General features: G+C 42.5%; 1 protein-coding gene across 1 annotated transcript in view; it reads right to left on the bottom strand.

Moving 5' to 3' along the window:
- PTPRG (protein tyrosine phosphatase receptor type G) overlaps positions 1-17,478 on the bottom strand; it is a 373,912-nt gene that overhangs the window by 285,536 nt on the left and 70,898 nt on the right. The window contains exon 2 of the mRNA XM_042880843.1: positions 3,126-3,230. Within this exon, the coding sequence (XP_042736777.1) occupies positions 3,126-3,230 (105 nt within the window). The remainder of the gene's footprint in view (positions 1-3,125; positions 3,231-17,478) is intronic.

Genomic DNA, 17,478 nt, shown 5'->3' with positions numbered 1-17,478 from the left:
GTGCCTGACTCCTCATCAGTGGCTGGACTTAATTCTCTTTCAGCTCCTGTGCCTGAGAAGAATGACATCACAAGCAACACGTAGCAATCCCTTAAGTACCTCATGGAACCAGGAAAATTCCCCATCTCTGGAGAATCAAAACAGCTTCTGAGCCACTTTCCGTTCCCCCCCCCCCCCCCCCAAGAGTGTGGAGCAGCAGCAGTGTTCTCAACATGCCACAGAGGAGTTCTATTCGCTTAGCATCCTGTGGAAGATAAAGACCTGAGGGCTCTCCACAGCACAGCTGTGCCCTTTTGCACCCCCAGGGAAACCACAATCAGCTGCCTACTTCCACACCTCTCAGTCCTACCTCAAAATTTACTTTAGAGCATTTAAGACTGAAAATACGAAAACTCTGCAAAGGAGGCAGGCGCAGCCATAAATGTAAAGGGGCCTCACTGACTGTCAATCAGTAGAGCTCAACTGAAATCAATATAAAGTCACAGTTCAGCCTAACACAGAACCAGCAGAGACGGGCCTACTGGTCAACACTGAGCTCTGCCTGTGGTCGTATGCCAACAGCAAGCAGAAGCCGTCCCGGTCTTATTTACTCTAGTTGGCAACTTCCCTTAGAAGAGACTTAAATTCAGCAGCATACAGGCCAGCAGAGCTTTTTTCTCTGCCCATAACTGCCAGGGCTGGAGCCAGCAGCTGCTGTACAACTAGCTGGAAGAGAGCTGGTCTGAACATGTGAGGACAAGAAAGGGGAACAGCCTACTGGTTAACATCTATAGAAGAGCTTGGAAGCCACTGACACGGACTAATTGCTTACTGCAGAGTGAATTTCCCACTCTGTAAGCTCATTTGATATAAACTTCCTAGTTACATCCAAAACCCTTCCTGCAGGACTGATGTTAGTACATAAACTGCTTAGCCAAGCCCTGTTCAGTGTTCTGGGAAACACTCCGAAAAACCAGGATGCGAGAGAAAGGAATAGATAACTTGAGCATCCTCTTCAATGTGCCTGACTAGAAAAAAACATCTGCTTGACATTTGGGCTCTGCTGTCCACCATTTATTCCTGAAATAACTGTGTCTTCCCCGTTTCTCGATTTGCCTTTTTCTTCCCAAATGCAACCCTGTGAGCATTGCCTTCAGTACAACATTCACCTTTGGCACATGCCCATGCCATCCTGCTCTCATGCAGACCTACCAGCGCTCGCTGTGCAGCTCAGTGGGATAGAGCTGCTCCTCCCTGCAGCATGGGCTTCAAAAGGGCTCAGGAGGCTACCAGGCCTCCAGCCTCTTCCATCGTGGCCTTGTTCTGATGTAGGTTACACAGAACCCATGCAGCCAGGTCATGCTGTACCTACACTGTTAGCTTACGCTTGTATTTCGCGTCATGAAAGCTTCAACAAGAACTCATGTCTTGCAGCTGGAATAGCTGGTGCCAAACCACTTGCCCCCTGGAATGACATTTTAAGTTACTCAGATCAAATGGCAGCATGACTAAGCATGCTGAGAAAATATTAAATCTTCATCTGGTTTCTTGACAAGCACTGGTAAATACATCATTTCCATCTCTTCCATCTCCTAGTTTACTCCTTTTGTCAGCAACAGTGACAAAAAAAGGTTCTAATTAGACATAGCTGATCAGGTGGAATGGCACACTATTGATGATCAAGAAGTCACTAACTTCTCTAAAATCAGGTTGGCTATTTTTCTCATGGAAGCAGGAGATTTATCAATAGAGAAAAGGATGCAAAATCCAACAGGAAAGGTATAATTACACATCAGGACTATACGCTTTATTATGACACAAATGTAAAAGGATTAGTGGGTGGTAAAAGCTCTTCTGGAGGGGTGAACAAATGATGTTACTCATAAAGGAAGAACTGCACCAGTACAAAAATAGAATTAGGAAGACTGTTGTATGCATAAATGAGATTTTGTTACTTTTGGTGGGTAGGACTTATTTTTTTGTTTTGGTAGATTTGTTTCTGTGTGTGTATTTTCCTGTTTTTGTTTGTTTTTAAGGCAAAAGACTGGTTAAAAAGTCTAGTAACTCAAATAAACGAGTTATGACATATATGACAACTGATTAATTCCACTACTTTTGTTTTTCTCAAACATTTTGATTTAACTACCAGCAATGAAGATTCCAAATACAATTTTCAACAACAGAAACAAAATAAACCTGCCAAGCAGCACTTAACTTACAATATTTTATTGCAAGACAACACATAAGAATAGCCCATTCATTTCAACACAAAAGTTATCTTCCACTGTTTGGAGGCTTAAAACCTAAATGAGTTGCTTTAAGCTGAAGCACAGAATTAACTCTTAAAATATCTGTGCATTTGATGATAACCTCAAAGTTCTAAACAGAATGCAGAGCTTGTCCTACATTACTAAAATGCCTAGAAGTATTTTTACTTGTATGATCTCATTCACAAGTGAAGCAGCTTATATTCAGGATCTGATAAATAAAATGCAACATTGGTATTTTGTGTATTAGTGGAAAAAAGTTGCAACTTCACCTATAATCATTCACTTCCAGTGAAATTTCATGGTCTGCATAGAAGCGCAGTTCCTTAACGTTTCACAAGAGCTCTTGTAAGAGCAACAGGACAAATAACGCAGTGCCTCCTACATCTGACCTTCTCAGCATCACACACCTGGCGCATTACTGCACTGACAGTTCTCACTGTCCTTACTACACTCTATTGTGATAACACACATGCAGATAATTAACTGTAAAATTTCCAGTGTCTCGTCACCTGGATGTGTCAATCCAACCCTTACAGTTTTTCTACAAGATTCAGTGCAAGCAAACTGTAAACTTGGAAAGATGCTGTTTAGATAGAAAGTAAAGTTCATGGGAGTATGCCACTGCAGGTCTACGTTAAGAGACTTAAAACAGGACACACAGAAGGAGCAGAGTTACAAGGAAAACTCTGCAGGTAACTGACAGAAACGCAGGAAAGGAATGGATTACTGTAGAGGAAGTCACAAGGAGGTCAGCAGAAAATACACTGTAAATTAAGGCTCAGAAATCCTATTTCTGAGCATAGTAGTAACAAAAAGCAAAGAAATTTTAGTTCTGGAGCTATTTCATGTTTCACTGCTCTGAAGAATCCAACTCACCTGAGTATGCCCAGTAAGGATCCCCCGAAGCCTTTCGCCTCCGTATCTGCACAGAACTACCATGTCTGTTTTCATGCAGAGAGCCAACATAACCTTCAGTCAGAGCTGGGAAGAGAAAAGTAGGAATCGTTAGGAAAGTGGTCTTTACTCCCTGGAAGTTTACATTGCAAAGCTTAAATCTTCGCTGAGCAGAAACTACAAAGTTGGCACCGCAAAGAAAATTAGCAGGTGTGCTCCTCATCCATGGAGGCCCAATGCTCAAAGATGATTCAGAGAAGATAGGACTCATCAATGCCTTTATTCTTATCTAGCACGTACCAGTCTAACTTCAGTACTATCCATAATGATATTCTGATATACACAAGTAAACAAAAGGCAAGATGTGTCTGATTTTCCTCTGACCTCAAGATGGCCATTCAGAAAACAAGCTACCAAACTAGTAACTGTAAACCTACACAGAAATGACCAAGATCCTTGAAAGACTATAAATGGAAGCACGTTATCCTTACTATCACAACTTTGTTTTAAATCATTTAGAACAGCCTCATTCAGGAGGGAACAAATCTCTACATATAGCCTGCAGACCTGAGCCCACAGCACACGGGGTAACAGCCTAAACACGAGCAGGGCTCCAGAAACATCGCCTCACAGGATTCATCCAAGCAAAGCAGACACACAGTGCTGCCTTCCAGCCAGAGCAACGCTGCGTGTGTCAGATGAATATCCAGCATGCAACACCAACGCCTTCTGACATAAAAGGGAGAGGCCAGCAAAGAAGGAATCCTTGTAAAACTTCACAAGCTAGAAGGAATTAAATTTAGCAACCAAAACATAAAGAACACATCCTACACCGAAACCCAGTAATTTTTCTTGTGAAGAAATACGTAACTTTCACAAGGAAGTGCTTTTTTTTTTGTTGTTGTTGTTTTTTTTTGGGGGGGAATGGGGGGAAGGGTGGGTGGTAAGGAGGGTTTGCATGCAAATTTTATACAGTATTTCTGTACATCTCATGGAACCCAATGGGAGGTGCATGACTACACAAATGTCAATAACAAATCTACAATAAATTCAATCTTTCTCCAACATCACAACTGGAACTTGCCATGCTCTAATAAACACACCACCAAATAAACCCATATGCAAAATGTGAAGAACAGGTACACGCTACATGACTCAATGGCAATTTAAGTCCAACTGATCATTTATTTGATCAGTAACTAGTGAATTATTGAAAGTAAAACTTTAGAAAACTGCCCAAAGCATCTCTACCCACATACATACAGTCACTGAGCTTCAGATTCCTGTCTGCTCCCAGGCCAACTACAGCTGGTAGCAGATCTTTACCAAATGTCAAGCCCTGAGATCTCCAGAACTTTGCAGATGCTTCTGGTTAGCACACCCTTTGGTGCCACAGCAGCAGAGAACAAACTGCAGCCAACAGGTACTACATAGACAACCTGCAATCTTCAGCAAGGGTCATGCATTGCTGCAGGTTTTGGAATGCTGAAATGGTAAGAAAAGCCATGCAATCCCAGGAAAGGCACTGCAGGTCTGCTCTCATCAATTTCTTCCCTTGTGCGAACAAAGGCACTAATTGTGCCATTTATTATGAGCCTCTGATTTGAATGAGTTTTCCAAATTTCTTGGCAACTTTCCAAATGCTAATTCACTCCAGGCTGAACTAGAAACACTGGAACATGCACTATGAGGGTTTGTAGGCAGCTCTACACCACATACCTTATTTTCTCTTCTGATTTACCCCAATATGCCTACCTGGTTGGGAGGCAACAGACATTTGCATCAACTGGAAGGAACAGATGAGAGATACAGAGACCCAAACTGTTTTGGCAAAACGAACAGACAAGCAAACACCACAGACCATGAACAGCTAAGGAATGGAACACAGAACTAACCCGGGAGAGTGGCTGGAAAGGCTATCAGGAAAAACTAGCCCCATTACTCAAGAAGAGAAAAATCTTGTATCCTGGGAAAAATATCTTAAGTCCCTCTTTACTACTAAAAGAGAGAAGCAACTCTTTCCTGAGCATCATCTACACAGAGGGAGCACATAATTGTGGGTTCATCCCCCATCCCCCCCCGCAAAAGCTATGATTCCTGCAGGTAGGAGGACGATATCACACTGCCACCTCCAAGGAGGAAGCTGCTCTTGTGGCTCTGTCTCAGTGAGCCCTGCTGTGTGCTTTACCATCAAAAGAAAGGAACTCATTCAAATCATCTGCATGTGTTGAAAGGAGAAAGGCTTTGAGTCAGTGCAAAGCATCCAAAACTGTGAAGCCCTTTGTAATCCTGGCTTGCACTGTCAAAGAGCCATACGTCAACCATGGAACAAGTTATGAATCATACTGTTGATCTGCAGTATTTTCTGTGCAGAAAATTAAATTATGCAAATCCAGGCTTTTATGAATGCCTTACTTCAATGTGAAATTGAACATTTGCTTTAGTCAGCATTATATTTACACAATTAAAAACCTGGTATTCTAGTAAATATATGCATTTTCAGTTTTCTGTACGTATACAATAGATTTGTACATTTATCTACACTCATAAATAGTGAAGGGTCATGTTATACACAGGTTTAATTATACCAAAGCACAAAGCAAAAGGACAGCTCAAGCACTTGTCAAGAGAACTGTAGATGAGAACTTGCTGGTTGTGCTGCTAAACATCTTCTGCAGGACTGAACATGAAACAAACTGGATCACACTGTTCTAAATAAAGCCCTGCAATGATGGTAGGCAGCCCAATGGTAATGACAACAGTCTCCTAATAGACGTGCAGTAATTCAGCAGCCATTAGCCATGTAGAGAAGATAGAGGTCGACTAGATAACTGCAGAAACTCTAGGAAAAGGATGACAGGTCAAGACCCTGGCCATGCAGTGAATTGGGAAGGTAATGGTGTCTTTGACATAGAAAACGCAATATTCTCCTCCCAGCTCCTCAGCCTGCCTGCAGTATGGCCATGTACCCTGCACAGGGCGACGTGAGCAAGGAGAAAACACTGCAGGAACAAGCAGCTATTGTTGGCAATATCTCATGCTGATAAGGCTATCAGGAAAAGACAGGCTCAATCTTGAGGAGCTTTTGTTGCTTGCTATCAGCTGGGGTCAGGGAGTGGGAGGTGTGAGGTATACAACAGAGCATGCAGGAGATTTTCAGATTCACCTGTTGTGGAAAAACTGAAAATACATTTGCCTGAACCCAAACTTACCCTTCATTTCTACCTTAAACAGCCAAAAGTTTGGAAGAGAAGCATCACAATCAAATTATTAAAAAAATGCTTCTTTACATGTCAGACATTTTACTTTTTCCAGGTTTCGGGGGGCACCAGGAATGGACCTTTTGATCAAGGCAACCCAATGACACCAGTGAAAAGGTAGCAGGCATCCAAGCACTGCTGAATCTTCCTCTTTCACTGGAGAAAACATCCAGCTAAAGGTTTTACTCCAGTCATTAGAGTACATGCATTCATTTTTGTGCATCATTCCAATTCTACCCTTTCAGAAGTTATATGTGGAAATAATTGACAAACTCGACCGATATCTTTTGCTTGTATAATATGAGAACAAGTACTAGAAAAAGTACTTAAGAGTTAAGTTATTAATGCTCCTCACTGCGGGTTTCCATGAGATTTTCTCAGCTGGGAGACAGTTAACAGCTCAGGAACAGAGCAGCCAAGTGATTTCCTGCTCCACTCCCACAGAACTGGAGACTGGAGAACAGCCAGCAATTAGATGGGCTGGTCCAGCACGGAGCAAACACAAGGAGTCTCTGATCTTCTGGGAACCCTGCAAAAGTGGGGGAAGTGGAAATCGGGACAATAGGAGGGGAGGAACATGCTGTTGGAAGACTCAAAATGGAGCATCTAAACTAGATGGATGGGGAGAGAAATACACAGCAGGAGACAGGAGGAAAAAGGAGAGCAGGAGACCTTACCCTGCAAGGTTTGATTTGATACAACGTGCCAGTGCTGCTGGCAGAGGAGCAGGGAATGCCACGATGTATGGTCTGAGACTTACAAATATACAGTTAAAAAAAAAGAAGGTGGATCAATCTGAGGCTCAGATACACAAGTGTGAAATTAAATCCCAAGCAAGTCCTCTGGCTGCTGGTGCAGCGCCGGTGCCCATGGCGTGTGACACCTGCAGTCGGTGGGGCTGCGCAGGTGCCATCGCAGTGACTTCTGCAGGGAACAGGGGATCCTTCACAGCTAGCATGGAGAAATCTCTTGCACACAGTTTCATATAATTTTTATCGGTACTCAACGCTACATGATTTTAGATGATGTGCTAAATTAATCAAGCCCTACTGCATATCTGCAGACAGCAAAGCAATGCGATGCTGGGACATCCCTTAGCATTCTGATCAGCTTCCCATTTGCACTGTCTCAATATATTAAGTTTCCAATAAAAATTATTTGATAAATGCCCTCAAAGGCATGATTAGGTAATTCCTGCTTGAATACCTTACTGGTATTCATAGTTCACATGAACACACAAAATTTTATCCCCAATCTACCTTAAATATAAAGCTATTATGCTATTCACAGAGATTATACCCTGGGCATTAGTGTTTAAAAGGTATCAAGCCATGGGCTGTGTAAGAAAAACTCTTTTTAAGATCAATACTTCATTTCTGAATGGCAAAATCATTAGTTACGACAGTAGTTTAACAAGAGAGTGTGCCAGACTCAGATTCATTTAAGCCTTCTCTGAAGAAAAGGGTTGCACCCAAATTTGTTTTCAGCTGCCCTGATTACAGCAGTGCAGAGTCAATGGCACACACACAGCTCAGCTCATGCTCTGGCTGCGGGCTGCCCTGCAGCTGAGTCTGACATAGCCCAAGTCCAGGTTGGGGACACTTGGAGTGATGTGCTTCAACCTGGTCCTACTGCTGGAAAACTGGGATGTCTTTGGAGAAGGAGATTTGGAATCTGGAGAGCTGTTAACGCCTGAAAACTCTTAAGATGGGAAGGAAAAGTCTTGGTGGCATTTAGGCAAAAAGCACTAAATAGTAAGGAATGCCAGCAATTAGTTCCTTATCAACTTGATTCTTATGAAAGAAACTTTTTCAAAAAACAAGAAAACAGGATTTTTTTGTTGTTGTTGTTTTGTTGGTTTTCTTTTTTCTTGAAGACAGCACAACGATGTGCTTTAAAAGGGATGGAAGCACAGGAACATTACCTTAAGGGCTTTTATATCATCTCTGATATGGAGTTTAAGAGATCAGTGAGCCAAGACGCTTGGCCATCTGCAGACATAAAGCTTCAGGCAAACCTCACGGGGGGAGAAAAAAAAAGGCAAAATGCACAGCAGTAAAGGTGCTCCTAACAGCAGTGTGATAAAGAGAGGCAGGTAAGGTGAAGGTGCTGCAATGCCACACATTAACACGTGCACTGCTGACAATGGCTAAGGCTACTTGGAAGTTTCTTTAAATTACTGTTGTGAAGAGAGCCAGAAGGGGAAAAGATGGGGGAAAAATAATTGATAGGAAATACATCTATAATAGGAAACTTTTTTTTTTTTTTAATCAAATAAAATAATGGTCAGATTCACTTGCCTGGGCTTAGTGTAAAACTTGCTAAACAAAACTAGGCTATTTGCCTCATATTTTACCACTCTTTACAGAGAATTAATCTGTACATAATTCAGGCACTAATCCATTTTGATAGCGTCTTACTTTTAAAAGACTCTTCCGGCCTGCTTTCCCACATTTTAGGGTGATTACATCTTGCCAAAAAGATGGAAGTTAAAACAGCATATGGTGGTCAGACAGCATCAAATTATGTTCTGAATGAGACTTCTTCCTTTGATTCTGATGCAGAGATTTCTTCTGATTATTAGATAAAAGATACAGTTCATTCTCCCATGAATGCATACACAATCTTCACAAACAGCTTTCCATTAATGAAATACGGGAGCTACAACCACGAGTTTCTCATGTCTAAGTGAAACAACAGACATCCTAACGCTGCATCTGCCAAGCAGTGTATATGTCTTTCCCAGATGACAGCCACCCTTAACTCCTATGTGAGCACAAGCTACAGGCCTATTCTCAAAAGCAACGTGGGACTTCTCACACCACTCATTCTGTTGTTCATGCACCAATACATGTGGGGACAACACAATCCTAAAGCAAGAACGTAAATCCAGCCTTTACAGGAACCAGCCAACAACGTAAAGATTAAAAACGGTGCAGGGAACACACTGTCAAATTGCAGGGATTCAGTTAACTACTGAAATTAAAAGCCCTCATCCCAAACACAAATACAGCAGTCACTAGGTGCATTAAACCTCAGTAGCCAGTGAGTGGTGTAATGTATTTTGTATTACTTCAATGTAACAACGCAGTGTCAGTCCCAAAGCATTATAACTGATGTAGATAACTAAGAGAAAACAGATCTTCAGTGCAGCCTTATGCTGCAAGGGATGGAGTTTAAGGGTGATAGAAAAGCATCCTGCTTGAGACATCTGAGCCAAAACAGAACAAGGTCACACATCACACCAGCGATGCTCACAGAGCCAGCACCTCCCAGGGAACAGCAAATCCAAGTGTCTCCAGTCATGGCCAGATCTCACAGTCCTTCCTCAGCTTTACAGCAAAGCTCATTAGCAAGGCAGCCAGGCAACTTCAAGTTGCATCACCAGTGCCCCAATAAGAGGGCTCAGAAAAAGAAGCTTGGGAGGCCAGCAAGAGACAGATGCTGCCCACAGATTAGAAAGGGCTTGGGTTGGGATTTTCATGGCATCAGCTGTGTAAGACACGACATGGCGGGTGAACTGGGACCACTGATGGCAACTGGCATCACTGCAGTGCTTCTGCTAGGAGGCAGCAAAGTCAGACAGGCAACCAGCAGTGCCAACAGTTCCATCTCAAGACAAAAACACAGAAGTTAAACCAGCTGCAACATCACCGCTTGCAGAAGGATGGTGCACCATGGCAGTTTCTGCCATCGGTTTTGCAAAGTATTCTCAGTCAAAAAATTCTCAGAATGCAGTACAAGCTCACGTTTACCGATATGTGAGCAATGCATCGGAATAAAGAAACAGTTTGCTACCTCTTCTCCAGAGAAGACACAGAACTGATGAGCAGAAAACACAGCCTGGCTAACTGAGGCAGCTCTGGGATGGGGGGCTGCTCAGGGCACACTGCAAGCAGCACGTGGTGCTGGCAGCTGAGACCCCGGATTTGGAACCAGTCATCCCACATCACTGGGAACTACAACTGCATGAAACCAAAGTCTCTGTCCTACTGAACTGTCCCTTGACGCTTTCTTGCATGTTGAAATACATTCCATTTCTCTCTAAGACAGATATTTTATGCATCTGAGATACCTTAAAGACGACTAATGGACACTGCAAACTGGACTCCTTTTAAACACTTCTGATTTGGGTAGTCAGACAAAAGTAATTGGGACCTGACAACTTTAACCTAGAAAACTCTTGGCCCACGCATCCCATACACTTCCTCTGATTTCTGTTAACCATCATCATCTGCACTTTTTAAAAGGAAGAATCCTCATCCTCATTCACTGCCTTTCCATGTGCCGCTTCAGAGGCGTCACGTCATTTATGAATTTTATTCATAACAATGCATTAGGCAAACAGAGATAAAACTTCACAGCACAGGCTCACAAGCAAGGCTGACCTGCACAGGAAAGCTGGTGCTCTCTGACTGAATCCCAGCAGATAGCAGGGAGAGGACAGACTCCATGCTCCTACACCTAGAACATCAGGGTCAGACTGAAGTAGGACAACAAACCCTAAGGTATGAGGGCAAAATAACTGTTCTTCACAAAGTCAGCTCCAGTGACTCCACACTGCTTCCCCAAAGGCAAGATTGAAGTGAGCTGGAGCCCAGGGCCAGCTCCATGCCCTTGTGCAGAAGGGACACGAGTTCACCAGCACAGGCACACTGAGAACGGGCCAGCTGGGTCTCATTACTTTCAGCACAATTTATCTGGGAAACGTGAGCCTCACATATATAATGGTGACCTGTTTGTAGGCTCAATTAACAATGGTTAGAAGGGGGAGGAGAGGGGGGGTGTTGTTTCACTTCTTCCTCTACTGCAAGCACATAAACCTTGAGGGTTTTACAACAGAAAACATGGCAGGAAGCACCTGTCTCGCTCATTCTCCCATAATTAGGGGCTGCAGCACGCACAACATTAGAAGAACAACCTCTGAACAGCAAATAAATGTGACCTTAATGGAGCATTTTGTAGCTTCACTTCCTTGTTTAATGCAGAATGACACCAATTCTCTCATCACTAAAGCTAGTAATGCTCCCAGAAACACACAAACTCATACAATATCACCAGTTTCACCTCTCAGCTCCGGAAACACAATTTGCTTGTATCCACTGCTGGTATTTGCCTTAGTGCAGCCTTCTGTTTTGAAAACATATCTCCAGAAGTCATTCACCAAGTACTACCTTGACAATCAAAATATCCAAAATAAGCATAGGCATGGTGATGTAGCCCCGGGCTGTGCAGTGGGGCTGCCGACTCACCAGGCACACTCATGCTTCCCCACAGGTAGCCTACATTTCCATTTCCTCATCATCCCATAAAACCCACAAAGGTGTTACAGTGCAGACAAGCATACATTTAATCATCTCTGCTTTCACTACTCTCCTGACCACTGATACAAGATTACCACTGTAACCCCAGAACACCTCAAATGGCATCCTCTGCCCCTATACCTCCTAGCATTTAAATAAGGGCAATCCTACCAGGTACACAGGATATTAAAAGCCTGCTAGGTCAGATTGTGTTCTTGCATAAGGGGGTGCCAGATTTGTCCTGGTCGAGATCACAGCATGGGCACTGCCAGCAGCCCCCTTCCCAAGGCTGCCCACCAACCCCTCCGCCTCCAGTACAGTGGGAGCAGCGAGCTCAGTGCTCGCTCAGCACACAACACGGGGCACAACTCGTCTCATCCACGCTGGGAAAGGCAAGGCACTTATGAAGCCAACAGAGCTGCTCCCACTGCATGGCTCAAGATCAAACCTGCCCCATTATAAAGTCTTCAGAGACAGGGGCTCTGTCAGCTAATAAAAATCCCTCATTCTTTATACAAAATGATTTTTTTAACCCGTGTCCTTTGGCCCATTTAACAATTTATTGACCGTATGAAATAACGTGAGGCCACATCAATCTCTTCCTGGTTATTTGGTTCAGCTCTCAAATTAATGCAGAAGGTGGAAAGCTCAATAAAGAACTATTTAAGAAAAGAAAGGAGAAATGCTCAAGTCCCACTGTGAGATATCTCCCTCTCAGTTTGCAGTCAGTTCTTACCACCCAGGGCTGTGCAATCTCCTGCAGGAAAGATGGAAGAGCAGAAACAAGCATGTTCCCCTGAATTGAGCAGAAATAATTTTAGATTTGTATCACTCTGCACTGAAACGGATCTGCAGCACTCAGGTAGCCAGATTTAGTGCCTCCAGCATGTGACAGCAATTCCAGCCAGATCCACAGAAATTATTTTAGGATCAAACTTAAACTGAGTCAAGCCAAGCAAACAACCATCCATGTTTATTTGTGTAAAAATGTATTTAATTTGGCTTATGATCGACAAAATAGGGCTGTTGGATGATTTATTTTTTTTAAAATAAATCTTTTCACGCTGACAACTTGCATCAGATACAGATTTCATAGCAAAGGGTTTTATCCACATTTATTTCCCGAAGTACAAATCTGAAGTGGAAACTGAGATAAATGGAGACTTTTGTGCTGACTGAGCGAGCTCCTAATCAGGGATATATGCCCCAAAAACAGGACCTGCCATTTTGAGAACTTCCTCATTTCCTGCCAAGGGAGCTGCTTTGTTCAAAGTGAAAAGACTCAATAAATGCTACAGAGCTGATCTGCGAAGCAACTCAAACATCCATATTTACGTGGCAGTTCACCGTTTGTGTTTCACCCAGACAAGAAGTTTCCTGGTGGTGTTTTGTGTGCAAAACTAATTCTCTGTTCCTTGGTCATTTGTCCCCAGAGAATGCAGTAATGATTTCAACACAAAGTCCCAAACTACTGAGAGCAGGACTGCTAAGGCCTTGGTAGCAAGATCAGAAAAGCAGTAACTGTGCTCAGATGAAGCAAATAGGTAAGAATTGCTAGCAATGATGCACACTTTATAATCATACAGAGACAGCACGCAGCACAGCCTGAAAAGGCAAGCGGTCACTTCTTCCCTATGCAGCTGGAGGACAATGCAAATGCCATGCTCAGTAAATGTAAGTGATGCTAAATCAAAAGAAAGGTAAGCAAGCAAAAAAATGCCTCAAAAATATTCAACTGCCTGGCAAGCTCAGCGAAATGGGCTGATGTAAGTGAGACATTCTACAGAAGATAGATGAAAGGCAATGCAGTTGGGGAGAAATAGTAATCAGTGCAGGAACGAAGTGAGAGACTGCTGTTTAGAAAGCAGTAATGCAGAGAGACTTGAGCATTAGGGTGGATAATGAATTAGATGAAAGTTCATGCTGCAATACCACTGCAGAAAAAGGCAATTGCTATCCTGGGGCACATGCACAGAGATACTGGAAGCAATAACTCAGATTTAGACAGTCTTTGGCAAGACTGTCACTGCAGTGCCACATGCTGTTCGAGGCCCATTACTCAAAAAAAAAAAAAAAAAAAAAAAAAAAAAAAAAAAGGCTGTTTTTTTTTTTTTTTTCCCCAACCAAAATCTAAAGGCAGTGGTCAGGGAGGATAGGAAATGAATCACAGCAGCTTCAATACCAACCCTGAGCTCCAGTGCTGGTGGCATGGACAGCCCAGCCAAGGTTGCTCAGCCCCACCTGGCCTTGCCTTGGTTTAGGGCTTGTACCTTCTTATGTCCCACTCCCCACTTTCTTGTCTCATGCAAAAATTTTCATAAGAAGTCTCTTAAGAGATTTCAGAGCACTCAGAACTGTTGATCTTCAGGCAAGAAGTGCTCTCACGGCCACAGGAGTGAAAGAGGAGGTGAAGAGACTGGTAATGAACAAAGGGATGCTTTCACCTTGGGGTGGGCACAGTAGGAACTCGTACATCACCTCTGAACAAAGAGACAGCTTTGAGGGAAGATGCTCAGTTTGCACAAGGTTTGGCTCCACCACGTACTTTGCTTGAGTGGTCAGCAGAAACCACAGCACAAGTGTCACCAGCAGAGGCAAGCAGCATCCCCAGCCACTTGCAGCAGGTCCCACCTGCCAAGCCAACACAGAAAGCAGCTCCAGCAAGGGCTGGAGAAAGCTGGAGAGCAGCACTCTCAGCATCCCTTACAGAGCTCTTCCCAAGAAGGCCAAGGCACAGAAGCTCACTGCCTTCCTACACAAGCCAACTCTGCAGCATTCCCTAGCTTCCAGTGTCACTAATCCTATAGTAATTACAAGCATTTAAATTATTAAAATGCACAACAAAAGCACTGTGCCCATGGAACACCACTTCAGTGAGAAGTTCACAGCCTGACAAACACCATTATTTTTAAGGATTTTAAGAACTCTCACAATGACTTCAGCCAAGCTGCAAAGCAAATTTGTTGACTGCTGCAGGTTTCTCACTTCCCAGGCAGGTTGGGTTGGCCATTTAAATTACAACACAATGCTGTGCTTAGTCTCCACTTGACTCAGCCTCAGAATGGTCCTTTCTACCCACGGGAAGCTTAACTACTCAAGAAAGTAGCTCCCCCCAGGTGAGTTAACTCCAAAATGCACGTGCTTCACAGCTGCTATTTCCGTATTTTGTGCTTCTTTTATGCTTTCATTGTGAACTGTAGCAATATCTGTTCTTATATATCTGGTACCGACGTTAAAAACAAATTCATCCTTTTATACAGTGCTTGAAACATTTCTTTCTGGCAATGTTCTATGTCCCAATTTGTCCACAAAAAGCAGATATTAATATCACAACAGGTATTCAGTCTTACTGTAAACATTTTAAAAATACATTGCAATAAGGAAGTGACTTATTAAATAACCAATGCATTAAACATTGACAGCACATCAGTGCTTGTCCTGTGACAGCATCGGTCCTATTTATTACAGGGATCTGCAAAGCTGCATCTTATCACTACACAGAACTGCCACCAAGACTGCACAGACTATCAAAAGTGAGTTTTCCCTGAAAAAAAAAAAAAAAAAAAAAAAGATTGCTCACCATTAAATACGCTTTTATTGTTATTCTTTTTGACATTCTGCATATAACACAACACTCTTTGCTAGAGAAATCAGACTGTGCCATAAGAAAAACCTCAAGTATTCATCCGTCTTTTTTAACCCTAGAATCTTATTTTGTAAACAAGAAGCTCAAAGCAATCAGTTCCAGTCAGGCTTTTCAGCTTTGGATTTAAATCCTTTCATGACTACTTCAAAAAACACGCATCAAAATTTCAGGGGGGGAGGGGGTGGGGAATGACAACTCTGGACACTGTAGTTTTCTCTGATGAACAATCTGATGCATGATAAAGAAGCATCTACTTACTCAAGCTACTTGCTAACTGACAACCAAACCCAGAGTGACCACAGCACTTTAAATAGATACAAAATAAGTTAGCAACGATTAGCAAAATATTATTTGCTGTATGTGATTAGGTTTAAGTCAGCAGGAAAATAAAGAGCAATACTGAAACAAGGCAAAGCCATGTGGCAGCTGATTTTAGCCAACGCAGCAGGAACACACAAAGGTACACACAAACACCATCTTCGCCCCCACAGAGTATATCCCTCATTACTGCACTGCTCTGAAAGAAACTAAAAGATACAAATAAGAGATAAGAAGATAGCTTACACACATCTTCAGCAATACCAAGGAACTGCCAGCAGCTAAGCTTCCAGCTACAGCCATTATCCTTTCAAGATGGATATGAAGAACCACTAGGATTTATGGATACAGGGATCTACCAGGATTTAGCAAGTCCAAAACACTCAAGACCTACAGAAATCCCCGCAAACAACCACCATTGGCTAAAGTAAAACACTGACCGAAAGCTGGAGAAACAGCAGCAAGACCCCACAGGTCATCTGGTCTGAAGTCTTCAGAAACGCCAGCAGCTCACCCCCCTCCCCAGAGGAACGGGAATTCTGGAGGTTTCCTCCATCCCAAGCCCAGCAGGGCAGCCCATGACAAAACATACAGCACATAGGACCAGGGACAGCCATGCTGTCACCAAGCACTCTTCACAGAACTGGTGGTACTGATTACCTATCATTAATCAACTCCTCCAAAATTTAGATAACACCATTAACGCAAAAGACAGAGCAGGAGGCCATCTTTGCAATTTTCAGCCACTCCACTGCAGCAGAGTTGTGTTAAGTGCAGATGAACCAAGCCCCAATTTAATTTAGAGACACTTCATTTGCAAATCTTAAGTGTAAATTTACTGCAGCACACTAAGCACCAAGAAATCAATAACTATTGGTTATTCTCTGTATGGGTAGGGAAAGGAAACAAGGCGCTTCTCAGGTCACTGTATGACAATACATCAAGTTGGGAGGAAAGGAATTCTTGAAAAAGCTCCATTTTCTTAACTGCCACTGAGAGCCAATGCAGCTGAGATTTCTCACTATGCACTACATTCATGCACTTCCAGAGCTGTAGTGAGAAGGTGCTGCACTGTGTCATTCATAAATAAGGGCCCTGTGCTGATGCAAGTTTACTTGCACTATATAAAACCTAAGGAATGGTCAAATTAAGACTCATGGTAATTTGCTTCCTACATATGAAAAAAAAAAGGGGGGGGGGGAGGAAGGAGAGAGAGAGATGCATTTTTTTAAGCATCTGAATAAATGTTAAATTAAATAGCTTTTAACAAAATCTAAAAAACACATAGCGGTGCCAGGATATTCTAGTAAAAGCTTGGTGCTATCAGAAATTAGACTTCAAAATATATCTACTTTAATTTCCTTTTTAAAAAATGATCATAAAATCCTATGGTTTCCAGACAGCTATGTTAATAATTTCAACTTGGTAAATTATTCTTTTTTAAAAGTTTCTAATAAAGTAGCACTTGCTGCATGTCTTTTAATAAGATTACATTTCTATTTATGATGTTATAATACAATGTATTAAAAACAAAAGAAAGGTTATCACAGGAGGAGCAGAGATGCCTGCCTTCATTTTAAAGTAGATGGAAAGGATTTTCTTTTTAAATTACTATTTCCTTCGCAGCAATATGAATCCTAGCTTATCCTAGCTACACCACTGAATGAGAAGCAGCAAAGGAAGTTTTAATGCTTTCACATAAACTCAAAGAAAATGCAAAACTACACCTCAGTAAGCACCAGCAATGCTAGAAAGCCAAGGCTAAAGGCAAAACTCCCGAGTTATTCCTGCTGAAGCAGAGAAATAGG

This window comes from Lagopus leucura, unplaced genomic scaffold (genome assembly GCF_019238085.1).
Source record: "Lagopus leucura isolate 7727_CA_CO unplaced genomic scaffold, USGS_WTPT01 Super-Scaffold_100028, whole genome shotgun sequence".
NCBI classification, from domain to species: domain Eukaryota; kingdom Metazoa; phylum Chordata; class Aves; order Galliformes; family Phasianidae; genus Lagopus; species Lagopus leucura.
Note: the sequence above shows the minus strand (reverse complement) of the source record. Positions and strands in the feature narration are given on the sequence as shown.